The 12,251-nt window shown below is 48.2% G+C and overlaps 1 protein-coding gene across 1 annotated transcript in view; it reads left to right on the top strand.

Moving 5' to 3' along the window:
* SMTN (smoothelin) overlaps window positions 1-12,251 on the top strand; it is a 77,009-nt gene that overhangs the window by 59,174 nt on the left and 5,584 nt on the right. The window contains exons 15-21 of the mRNA XM_033136121.1: window positions 182-257; window positions 1,475-1,627; window positions 3,977-4,039; window positions 5,323-5,386; window positions 6,646-6,816; window positions 7,039-7,162; window positions 9,035-9,186. Of these exons, the coding sequence (XP_032992012.1) occupies window positions 182-257; window positions 1,475-1,627; window positions 3,977-4,039; window positions 5,323-5,386; window positions 6,646-6,816; window positions 7,039-7,162; window positions 9,035-9,186 (803 nt within the window). The remainder of the gene's footprint in view (window positions 1-181; window positions 258-1,474; window positions 1,628-3,976; window positions 4,040-5,322; window positions 5,387-6,645; window positions 6,817-7,038; window positions 7,163-9,034; window positions 9,187-12,251) is intronic.

Genomic DNA, 12,251 nt, shown 5'->3' with positions numbered 1-12,251 from the left:
GAATTAAATTCCTCTGAGCGGCTTCTCCTCGTTGGGAGAAGGACTTTTCATGCCTTTTTTAAAATGACGGGAGAAAAGCTGCGTGTGTATGTTTTTGTGTGTGTGTGTGTGTGTGTGTGTGTGTAAGAGAGAGAGAGAAGTAGTAGTGGTAGTAATAGTCCCTCTTTCCCTCTCCCTGCAGCTGGATCAGACCACAGACTTTGAGGAACGGCGGCTGATACGGGCCGCCATGCGGGAATTGCGCCAGCGGAAGCGAGGTACCTGCCTGGGGATTTTTTTGGCTGGGGGGGGGGCACTTTATAATTGCACACTTCAAGAAATCTAGTCCTCAAATGAGAAGACTTAAACCATAGAGGAGCGGGAGGCAAGTGGGCACCAAGAGTTGCTGTGCAAAAGCCACTGGATTCACACAAGTATTCGCCAACCTACTGCCTTTTGGACTACAATGGGATTACGAGTCCTGCCAGCCCCCAGCCAGCATGGCTGCATTGTCCATTTTATGGCCATGCCGGTGCCACAGCCTGGAGAGCTGCTTGCTAGTCAGTGTGGAAAATATTGAGCTGGATGGACTCTTGAGTAAGGCAGCTTCCTGTGTTCCTGTGATATGCAGCGATCTGTACGTATCACTGGGTAACCTTGAGCCAGTTACCGTCCCTTGACCTAACTCACTCCCCCCCAAAGAGCTGCTGTGAGGATCAAACCAGTGGTGTTTTAGGAGACTCACAGCTGCTATTGTTGAGCTCCTTGGAGGAAGGGTGAGATTTAAAATTTAACGAATCTGTGAAATAAAGAAAGGGTTCCCGGCCACAGTATATTTTATTCCCTAAGGTTTATGTACTGCTTTGTTCTCATAAAATAAAATCCTTAAAGCGGTTTCCAGAAAGTATAGAACTATGAAACTACAGTTGTACCTCGGCTCCGGAACGCCTTGGGAGTTGAATGTTCTGGCTCCCGGAAGATCGAAAACCGGAAGTGAGTGTTCCGGTTTTTTTAACATTCTTTTGGAAGCCGTACGTCTGACGGGGCTTCCATGGCTTCCGATTGGCTGCAGGAGCTTCCTGCAGCCAATCGGAAGCTGTGCTTTAGTTTCTGAACGTTTTGGAAGTCGAACGGACTTCCGGAATGGATTCCGTTCGACTTCCATGGTGGTATGACTCTTATCAGTAAAAGCTGTTGAAAGCAACAGTTGTAGGACATCTTCAGCGAAATGAAAAGGAACGGTGAAGTGAAAACAACACAAAACACAGACCAGCTTCCTGCATGTCTGGATAAGCTTTGCCTAAACAAAAATGTCTTCAGCCGTCACTGTGCAAGGAAGGGGCCTGCCTGGTTGTCAATAGGCAGGGAGTTCCAGCGGTAAAAGATTGGTTTGTTATAAAGGCACAGCGGGTCCCCCATGGCTCCTGTAGCCTTGCCCTCCTCCCGCCATTCTTGCCGCCGTTCCTGACACCCTCTGGGACGTGGCGTTTTGCAGAGCAACGAGAGAAGGAGCGCAGCTTGCGGATCCAGGAAGCCAAATCGAGAGGGGCCACCCACACCACAGAGACCACTGCCCGGCAGAGCGCCATGTCCGCCGATGGCTCAGCCATCAGCACCGTCACCAAGACCCAGCGCCTTGTCCAGTCCAGTAAGGAGCAGCTGGGCCGGAGGGGGATTTGGGGACGCTCCGTCTTTCCTTCCGATCGCATGGCTTCCGGGGGCAGATGCGTGGCACGCATCCCAGACGTCAGCTCAGGCCTCTTTGGGGTCCTTGCTCTCCCCGTGGAGAGACACCCTCTTCTTTCTGCTCTGGAAACTGTCCTGCTTTCTCCTCTGCATCGGGGGTCACCGCTGCCAGTTTTTCTTCTCTTTTTGCACCGGGATGGTTGGTGCTTTCTCCGGCCCTCTCAGCGGCCTCATCCTGGCAACTGGAGCTTGGAATGGCTCATCTCTCTCTGTCCTCTGCTCTCTGTTCTTTGGCCATGCTTTAGAGCATCTGCGTTAACAATCTTTTCTTTTGGGACGTGAGTGCTCCTCGCACGGCCACGACTCCCGGGACTTCCTCCATTGTAGGGAGAATGATGGGCCGAAGTACCTTTTGCACCCTCGAATCCAAGGCATCTACGGTCAAAAGGGGCTCTGCAAGACCCAGAAAAGCTTCTCTCTGTCTGACACCCTGGAGAGCTGTTGCTGCAAGTCAGAGTAGGCAGCACTGGGATGGATAGAGGGATGGATGCGTGAGGAAGGGCCATCAGAGCATCTGCTCTGTGTGCAAAAGGTCCCAGGTTCAATCCCCAAAAGCATCTCCAAGTACACCTGGAAAGAACTTCCTGTCTGAAATCCTGCAGAACTGCTGCCAGTCAGTGTGGACAGTACCAAGCTAGGTGGACCAATCACCAGACTCGGCATAAGGGAAGAGGTGGTAAAGCACCTGCTTTTGGTGCAGAAGGTCCCAGGTTCAATTCCTGGCAGTGTCCCCTATTTGAATCTCCAGAGAGCTGCTGCCGGTCAGTGTAGACAGTACTGAGCTAGATAGACACAGTGTTCTTTCTCTGTGTCAGGCAGCTCCTATGTCCCTGATGGCCTGTTTCAAGGCAGCTTCTTGGGTTCAAGGCTGAAGGCTTCCACTTGACCCATCATAGTCTCACCTCTGAAAGAGCTGAGAGAGGTTTGGAAAAGCAAAACCTCAATGTTTAAGACAGGCTTCCTCAACCTCGGCCCTCCAGATGTTTTTGGCCTACAACTCCCATGATCCCTAGCTAGCAGGACCAGTGGTCAGGGATGCTGGGAATTGTAGTATCAAAACTTCTGGAGAGCTGAGGTTGAGGAAGCCTGGTTTTAAGAGATTTTGGGCAACTTCCTTACAAGGATAGTGTTTTTTGCAATGCTTGGTTCTTTTTAGTTTAGGGAAAACAGTGAGCATGAGGGAACATGATAAAGGGGTATAAAATTCTGCCCGGTAAAGATAGGGAGATGCAATTTTGCCAAATACTGGAGCTCTGCGTCATCCAATGAATCTGAATGTTGGAAGATTGAGGACAGGCAAAAAGAAGGGATTCTTCATGCAGCACCTAGCTGGACTCTGCAATTTGCAAATGGTGACAGCCCCCCAACTTGGCATGGCGCTAAAGGGGATTAGACAAATGTGTGGAGAAAAAAAGGCTAGCAACGGCTACTGGTAACAAGCCAGCCCTGTGATGCGGCTGCTAAAAAGGCCAATGCAATTTTAGTCGGCGTTGCTCGCCTCGCACCAAGTCGTGAGAAAGAATGCTTCTGCTCTTTTCTCTGCTTGGAGTCCGGAGGCCAGTTCTTGGTGCTGTGCTTTAAGAAGGATTGAGATGGATTGGAGCAGGTCCAGGGAAGGCAAAGATGGTCAGGTGTATATATAAAATAAGGAAACTTGTTTTGTTTTTGTTTTTAACCTGGGAGAAAAGCAGACAGAGGAGAGGAGAGTGATCACCCTTCAAATATCTGACAGAAGGGGGCAAAGTCTTCTTCTCTGCTTTCCCTGAGAACAAGATGGGGTCTAACTGGGGATTTAAGTTACAGGAGGGTAGATCTGGGGAGGATATTATAGGGAAATGTTCCTTCTTGACCCTAATAGCTGCTAGAAGTGTGGAGAGCTCTTTCTGGAGTTCCTGGCAACCATCTGCTGCGGCTGGATTTCCTGCATTGTGCAGGAGAGGTCAGGCTAGATCCCAGAACTGTAGAGTTGGAAGGGGCCCCCAAGGGTCATCTAGTCCAACCCCCTTGTGATGCAGGAATCTCTCCTGGAGGATCACCCATTAGCCTTTAGTGCACCTTCCAACTCTGATTCTGTGAGGCTGATCCTGACGGCACCAGGATCAGAGGTGGAATAACAAAGGGGGAAGAAGCCTAAAGCTTACAGGTCTGGCATGTGGGCTTCCCACTGTGGGGAACAGGGTGCCAGACAAGGTAGGCCTCTGGCCTGATCCATAAGGACTTTGCTTACCCTCTTATCCTTTTCCCCTCCCAGATGACGGCAGCAAGACTTCCCGCACGATGATGATGGAGTCCAGCTACGTGAAGAGATCGGAAAGTAAGGCTTCCTCCACCTTTCCCCCCTTCCTTGCAGTGAGGGGCTCCCAGGAAGAGGGAGGGGTATTCTTGCCAAGCTAAATGGGAATGAGACCAGATTTACAGGTGAAACTCGAAAAATTAGAATATCGTGGAAAAGTCCATTTGTGTAAGCAATTGTTTTCATTAGCTACTGGAGTTTAATATATGAGATAGACTCATGACATGCAAAGCGAGATATGTCAAGCCTTTGCTTGTTATAATTGTGATGGTTATGGCGTACAGCTGATGAAAACCCCAAAGTTGAGATTGTTAATTTGGGGTTCTCATCAGCTGTACGCCATAATCATCACAATTATAACAAATGAAGGCTTGACATATCTCGCTTTGCATGTCATGAGTCTATCTCATCTATTAGTTTCACCTTTTAAGTTATATACAAAATCGGCCAGGCACAAGAATAGTTTTTTCCCTTGTGCCATTAAATTGTTAAATTCGTAGTTGTATAGCTTAAGGGGAGGTAAAATATGGGTGGGGTTTCTTTACTTCTTTGTATTGTGAGAGGAACAGTGTCTGTATGTTTACATTGCAATGTAGCCGAAACAAATTCCAAGTATGTTGGAAAATGTACTTGGCCAATAATAAATTATTCCTATTCCTATTCCTATTCCTAAGTTGAATTACTGAAAGAAATGAACCTTTCCACGATATTCTAATTTTTCGAGTTTCACCTGTATTTGTGGTGTTGAGCGTTTCTCTGCTTCCTGAGATGTCTAGGCTTGAAGGGTACATTGGAAGAGCAAAGCATAATAAGTTACTGTAGTGTTGCGTAGTGGTTAGAGAAGTGGTTCCCACACTTTTGGGGCCACTGCCCCCTTCTCACATGATTCTTTCCACCCCCACCCCCCATCTCATTTAATCCCCACAAAAACCCTGTGAAGTAGGTTTAAGCTGAGAGGCAGCCACTTGGCCCAGTCAGCCTTAGATCGCTGAGTGGGGATTTGAACCCGGCTCTCATAGGTCCTAGTCCAACACACCCACTGAGTGGTTTTCAAACCTTTTTCGACCGCTGTCCCTTTGGTTCCATAAAGTCACCCCCAGTGCCTCCTATGCTATTTAAAAAAACATTTTTTGGAAGAGTGGTTTGCACAACCCGTTGAGGAAACTAAAAACGCAATAAAATTCAAAACCTGCTAAAGGGTAATGTTTGGGCGCAGTACATGGCATGTTGTGCTGTTGCCTCTCTGGTACTCGTGGTCCTTATGTTTGTCTCCCACCCCTCTCCACGCTTCAACCTTTCAGCAGACGGAAACACCTTTGTCCAGACCAAATCGTCCTACAGCACATCGTCTTCCAAGAAAGTGGGCAGGTGAGTCCTTGCTGGAGCTCCTCTCCCTGTTGCACAGAATTGCGGAGTTGGCAAGGGGGACCCCAGGGTCATCTAGTCCAACCCCCTACCACACAGGGATCACAGGATGTGAGGCATGTGCAGGAGGACGGCCATGACTCTTGCCTGTTGCTTGCCACATATCCCCGCCTTAATGACAGCCATCTTTCCAGGTGGTTCTATGTTTTCATTCCGCAGCTGAGGTTTAGCTGTTAAGCCCAGGGATGGGGAAAGCTTTTTCAGGCAGAGGGCTGGATTTGCTTCTGGGGCCCACATGCCAGCGCCTGGCAGAGCACAGCGGCAAAAGTGGGAGGAGCAATGGATCTTTAGATGCGGTTTGTTAGGTTCTACATGGGCTTGGGCGTCCCTTGCTGTCTTCATCCAGGCAAGCAAAAGGCGTTCCTGGGAGTTCTAGTCCAAAACAGCCCCACTGGCTGAGACTGATGGGAATCGTAGTCCAATATGGCCATGCTGGCTGAGGGCTGATGGGAATTGTTGTTCAAAACAGCCCTGATGGGAGTTCACATCCAAAATGGGGACAGGGTGTTCCTCAACACACTGTGTTGGGCATCTGCTGGTGGGGGTCACCCTAGCAAAAGACCCACTGACGAAAGCCCCCTGCCTCTGCTGCAATAACAACAACAACAACAACAACAACAACAACAACAACTTATTTATTTATTTAACATCAAACATTAAAAACTTCAACAACAACAATTTATTTATAGAACATCAAACATTAAAAATTTCCCTAAACAGGGTTACCTTCAGATGTCTTCTAAAAGTCAGATAGTTGTTTATTTCCTTGACATCTGATGGGAGGGTGTTCCACAGGGCAGGCGCCACCACCGAGAAGGCCCTCTGCCTGGTTCCCTGTAACCTCACATCTCACAGTGAGGGAACCACCAGAAGGCCCGCAATGCAGGATCTCAGTGTCCAGGCTGAATGATGGGGGTGGAGACGCTCCTTCAGGTATACTGGCCCGAAGCCATTTAGGGCCTTAAAGGTCAACACCAACACTTTGAATTGTGGTCAGAAACGTACTGGGAGACAATGTAGGTCTTTCAGGACCGGTGTTAATATGGTCTTGGCGGCCACTCCCAGTCACCAGTCTAGCTGCCTCAGTAAGGTCGTAAGACTTGTAGAGGGGAAGCGAGGAACCAGCGAGAAGCCAACGTTGACCTCTTTAGTCTTCTTGCAAGCCCCTGCTGCCCTTTCTCACCTTTGTCCCCTTCCGGCAGCATCTTCGAGCGAGAGGACGAGACCTCTGGGCGTGCCAGCAGCCTGGCTGCCCTGGAGCGTCGCCAGGCTGAGAAGAAGAAGGAGCTCATGAAGGCCCAGAGCCTGCCCAAGACATCGGCTTCGCAAGCCCGGAAGGCCATGATTGAGAAGCTGGAGAAGGAGAGCGGCAGGTGAGGAGCCCTGCCGTGTTTGGATGAGGTGCGGGTGGCTGGCGCAGAAGTCCTGGGGTGGGTGCTCAGTTTTAGGGAAGGTGGCAGGGAGTCGCCTGCGTTCCTTCGTGGATGTATTCCAAGCAAGCCCCCCAGGACCGGAGGCCATTTCCTTCTTCCTATGGGAGCAACACTGTGATTTGGGATACGGCAACTTCTTAGACTCTCCTCTTCTCTCCGCAGCCCAGCCAACCCAGCCGTGTCCCGGGTGGCCGTCCAGCGCTCGGGCAGCTTTGGGGTCCCCAACGCCAGCAGTATCAAGCAGATGCTGTTGGATTGGTGCCGCGCTAAGACACGGGGCTACGAGGTGAGTGTGCCCCTGGCGGGCCTGTGCCCACTTTCCTTTAAAAATAAAAATAAATGGTTTTTACAAATTTAAAGTTATAACCATACCACGACGGATCCATGATTAAAAGATTCCTCCGAATCTCTGGACTTCCCACCTTCCCTCCATGGGTTCTGTTGTTACCCCTTTTCTACTGCATGTTTATTCAACGGTCCCATTTTTTTTTGGTAACCCCATTATGTCCATAGTTCTCGTTACGTTACAATTGTTATTGTAATCCCGCTAGTGTTTTCAACTGCTAACAGTGGTCTTCTAGGTAAATTATAATTCCCCCCCATTCCTTATTAACGTTTTGGTCTTCCTGGTTTCTGAGCTTTCCGGTCAGTTTTGCCATTTTGACATAGTCCAACAACTTAGTTTGCCATTTGCCTGTGCCCACTTTCCTGCCCCTTTCTGCCCGGGCTTCCCCAGATTGAGAGACCGCCTTACCCGACATGCCCCAATCGACAGCTTCGATCGGTGGAACTGGCCCTTTTTCAGAGGCTGCATAATACCTGCTCCACAATTGCAAGAACTTGGATCTTTCCGTTTTGCACCGCCTACACTTCGGAACTCCCTGCCTCTTGATATCAGGCTTCACTGTACTTTTTTCAGAGCCTGCTAAAAATATTCTCATTTAGACAAGCCTAAAGCAGAAGTATATGTGTGTTTTAATCTATTTTTAGTTTATGGTTGTCTTTAACTTTTTGAATACACACACACACACATGTATGTATATATAATTTTTTTAAATTAATTTTTCTAAAATACATTTCAAAATATTCATTTAAATAACCTCAAATCACTTCCCTTCTTCTCTTTCCGTGGCTCATTTTACATACCATACAACCCTGCATATTTTACATGAACTAAACAGTAATCCATTGTTACATCCATCAAAACCTATTTACACTGTTGAATTTATCTTATTTTTAAAAATATATATATTTATTAACTTTTTCAAAACATCAACAAAATACATACAACAAACAAATACACAACAATACAACTATTACAAACAAACTACAATAAAAAACAAAAAATTATTCATTTCAACTGCTTCTTTCCTTAACATTGTGGATCGACTTCATCACGTCTGCCCTTCCTGCATTCATTGTCTCTCATCTTTAGTAATTTCTTTACATTGTATAAACCTTATTTTACAAAAAAAAACCTATCCATTTTTTTAAACTATTGTCTTAATTCATTATCTCCCAGTTCCTTAACACTTAACATAATTCTAAATCTGCAGTCTAACTTATCTTCCAAGTTACATCTAAATTTCAATCTTACTATAATTTTATAAAAATACAATTTAAATTTCTTCCATTCTTCTCCCACCGCGTCGTCCCTCTGGTCACGAAGCTTCCCGGTCATCTCAGCAAGTTCCATATAGTCCATCATTTTCACCTGCCATTCTTCAATCGTACACTGTGGAATTTATCTTAATGACTACCAGCGTTTTTATATTCAGTAAACATTTCCCAGTCTTCTTTAAACGTGCATTCTTCTTGTTCTCTCTTTGAAATCTTTAAGTTAGTGTCGCTCGTTCTTCTTACTGCTAACATTATCTCTCTCTCTTTTTTGGCAAACCCCCGCTTTGAGGTTTTTTGTTTTTAAATTAATTTTTTAAAAAATAGGACTTCCGGTGGAGCGCCATTCCGATTCAGTCGGGTCCTCTCTCAGCTCCGAGGGGGGCCCGGTGTTTTTGGGCCAGGAGTGACCACAACCCACTGTGGGCTCCGTTTAAACCTCAGGAAGAGCGTCCTGAGGACTTGGGGTCTAGCGGGAGCCAGAAGTGCTTTCCTTGCTCTTGAGGAGACCTAGTAACAAAATTTTTATTTTACTCGGCAGCACGTCGACATCCAGAACTTTTCCTCCAGCTGGAGCGACGGCATGGCCTTCTGCGCCCTCGTCCACAACTTCTTCCCAGAGGCCTTCGATTATGCCCAGCTTTCGCCTCAAGACCGGCGGCGCAACTTCGAGATGGCGTTCTCAGCTGCTGAGTATGTACCCCTTGGCTGCTCCTGACCCCGGCAGGCAGGGGAGAGAAGTGCGGGCGCAGGGCCTGTTTTTCCTTCAAGAGGTCTAGCGCCTTTTCTGGGTTATTGGCATACCTGTGCTCTCTCTCTCTCTCTCTCTCTCTCTCTCTGCCTAACGCAGCCTTGGCCAATCTGGTGCTCTCTATGGGCTTTGTGCTACAGCTGTGAGGGGAGCTAGAAGTCCAAAAGGGCCGTTGTAGCAAGGGATGATGGGAGCTGTAGTCCAAACCGTCTGTGCTGGCTGAGGCCGATGGGAGTTGTAGTCCAAAATGGCTGTACTGGCAGGGGATGGTGGGAGTTGGAGCATCTAAAGCAATCTAGAGGGCACCATAGTGAGGAAGGCTGGCGTAACTATCCTGTGGCAATGAGTTAACCAGACACCTCTCTGCAGGGCTGTGGCTGTTTCCTGCTCAGTTGCGCACAAGCCTGTGCTGCTTCCAGCTGGGAGGTTCTCAACTAGAAAATGTCTCACTGGGCAGGTGGCTGAGGGGTGGGGTGAGAGACTTCCCAGTAAAGCCCCAAGGTGGGGAATAAGGGCTGCCTCTTGTCCCCTGTTGTTCTTCCTAAGCTGTGTTGTCTAGACAGAACGCAGGGCTCCCTGTGTGCAGAGACCAGCCTTTCCCAACCTCCAGGCGTTGCTAGACCACAAACCATTAGCCCACGCTGTCTGTCCAACACTATCCAGAGGGCACCAGGTTGGAGAAGGCTGGTGTCATGTAGCAGGCCCTCGCCACATCAAAAGGAAGAAATACCTGGGCCTGGAAAAAACAAAATCTGATTATTATTCTTTGCAGGGTTCTGGAATGCTTATGGTTTATTTCATTTTTGCTAGTCCTGGGGAAGGGAGAGGACACAAATTCTGCCCAGCCACCCCTCTCTGACTTCTAGGGTGTCTCGGCTGTCCACTGTGAAAATCAAAGAGTACTTTTGCAACCATGAGGTCTAGAAACATGCTTGTTCGGTTTCTTTCTCTTTTTAATGCAAGTTTGGGGTTCTTAGGAAGCCCCAATTGTACCTTTGGTGGTTACCTGGCTCTCCTGCAGAATCACAACAAACATGCAGCTCTGGCAAAAGGCACCTCTTGAGGCGTGTAAGGGCACAGGTGGCTGTTTGTTTAATAATTGCATTCGTCACCCACCTTTCTTCCTCCGAGGAGCTCAGAGGCGGCACATGTGGTCTTCTCTCTCTCCTCCTTTTAATCCCCACAACAACCCTCTAAGGTAGGTTTAGTTCTGAGAGAGGTGACTGGCAGCCAAGGTCATATCCAGTGAGCTTCACGTGGCCAAGCCGAGATTTGAACCCTGGTCTCCCAGGTCTTAGTCCGACACTCTTAACTCAATGGTTCCCAAACTTTTTCAGACTTGGTTCCATGAATTCACCCCCCATGCCCCCTACCCTAGGAAAAACATTATTCAGAGCAACAGCTTGCATCACCCGCTAAGGAACAGAGTAACAGTAATTTACTCAAAATCCAATTAAAATTATTTAGTTTAATTAATCCAGCAAAACTGGTGGGCTTGGACCAGAGATTCCAACTTTTCAAAGTCTGATTTACACCTCCAGTATGCCCCTGCTACCCCCTTGCTTCTTATCCTCTCCCCCCCGTTAATCCTTCTGCCTCCCACCAGTACTGCCCACTTTGGGAGGGCTGCTGTAACCACTACACCTCACTGTGCTCTTGCACCACCCAAGCCAGCTAACCATTCATGCCAGGGCCCCACAAGCGTGCTGGGATTTTGCCGCGTAACCTGCAGACTCTGGCTCAATCTGTGCTGCTTTCTCGCACACAAGGTAGGAAGGGAAGGGGGCTCAGCTGTTTACGCAGAGCGCAGGAGCTCTTCCATGCCAGAAGACGTTCTGGTTCCTCTGGAAAATGTGGATTTGGCAGTGGCGCACTTGGAGCAATGTGAGCTGGTGCGGAGGAGAGTGCCTGTACCTCTTTGCGGTGTCTTTCTTGTAGGGTTGGCGGGGCGCGCTGTTGCAGCTTGGGGTTGCGGGGTGGGAGCGACTTCGGGGCAGCAGACGCCCTCGGGGCCCGGCCGGGCACGCCGCTTTCTTATTTCTCCCCCTGATGCTTCTTCCTTACGGTTGGGGGGCTGCTTGTCCCCTTCCCCACCAGAGGTGGACAGCAGGCCTCTCCAGAGCAGCACTGAGCAACTCCTTCTCCCGCCTCTCCACATGCAAATTTAGGGAGCCAGGCCACTTGCAAGATTTGGCACTCTGGAGAGATTTGGGCTGATCCTGCAGATCACATCACCTAGGAAAGTCAGGACTGCTTGCCCACATTTGCAGGTCTCAGGATAAGTGTTTTTGAACATGCCTTGCCCTAAGAATACGGAACCACCACAACAAAATAATGCTGCGTTTTAGTACTTTTTTTGAACCCAAGAACCTTTTTTTCACCCAAGGGCTGCAGTCTCTGGTGGGCCAGGCCAATCTAAAGTGTGCGGAGCGAGCGGTGCAAATATTAGCTTTTTTACAGTATAGTGGTACTTTGGTTCTCAAACTTAATCCCTTCCGGAAGTCCCTTCCAAAACCAAACCCTTCCAAACCAAGGTGCGCTTTCCCCTAGAAAGTAATGCAAAACAGATTAATCCGTTCCACACTTTTAAAAACAAACCCCAAAAACAGCAATTTAACATGAATTTTACTATCGAACTGCAATAATCAATGTACTGCAGTCTCACTATCAATCATTCAATCAATCAATCAGTAACTGAACTGGGTTCCACACAATCACAAAAACAAAACGAAAAGAGATGCAAAAACAAAAACGCCAAATAAATAGCAAAACCAGACAGACCTCAGCGTAACACTCAAAACAGAAGTGTGGTACTCAAAACGGAGCACGTGCGGCTTCCAATTTTATTTTATTTTTGCAAACCGGAACACTCACTTTGCAGTGTTTGGGTTCCAAGTTGTTTGAGTCCCAAGGGGTTTGAGAACCAACGTACCAATGTAGACTGGTTTCTACACTAGTTGCCCTGTGTGAAAGCAAGAGGCATGATTTGCATCCAAGGCCAAGCCCC

The sequence above is a fragment of the Lacerta agilis genome, chromosome 17 (genome assembly GCF_009819535.1).
Source record: "Lacerta agilis isolate rLacAgi1 chromosome 17, rLacAgi1.pri, whole genome shotgun sequence".
NCBI lineage: Eukaryota > Metazoa > Chordata > Lepidosauria > Squamata > Lacertidae > Lacerta > Lacerta agilis.
The sequence above is the reverse complement of the archived record's forward strand: the minus strand, read 5'-3'. Positions and strand labels throughout refer to the sequence as shown.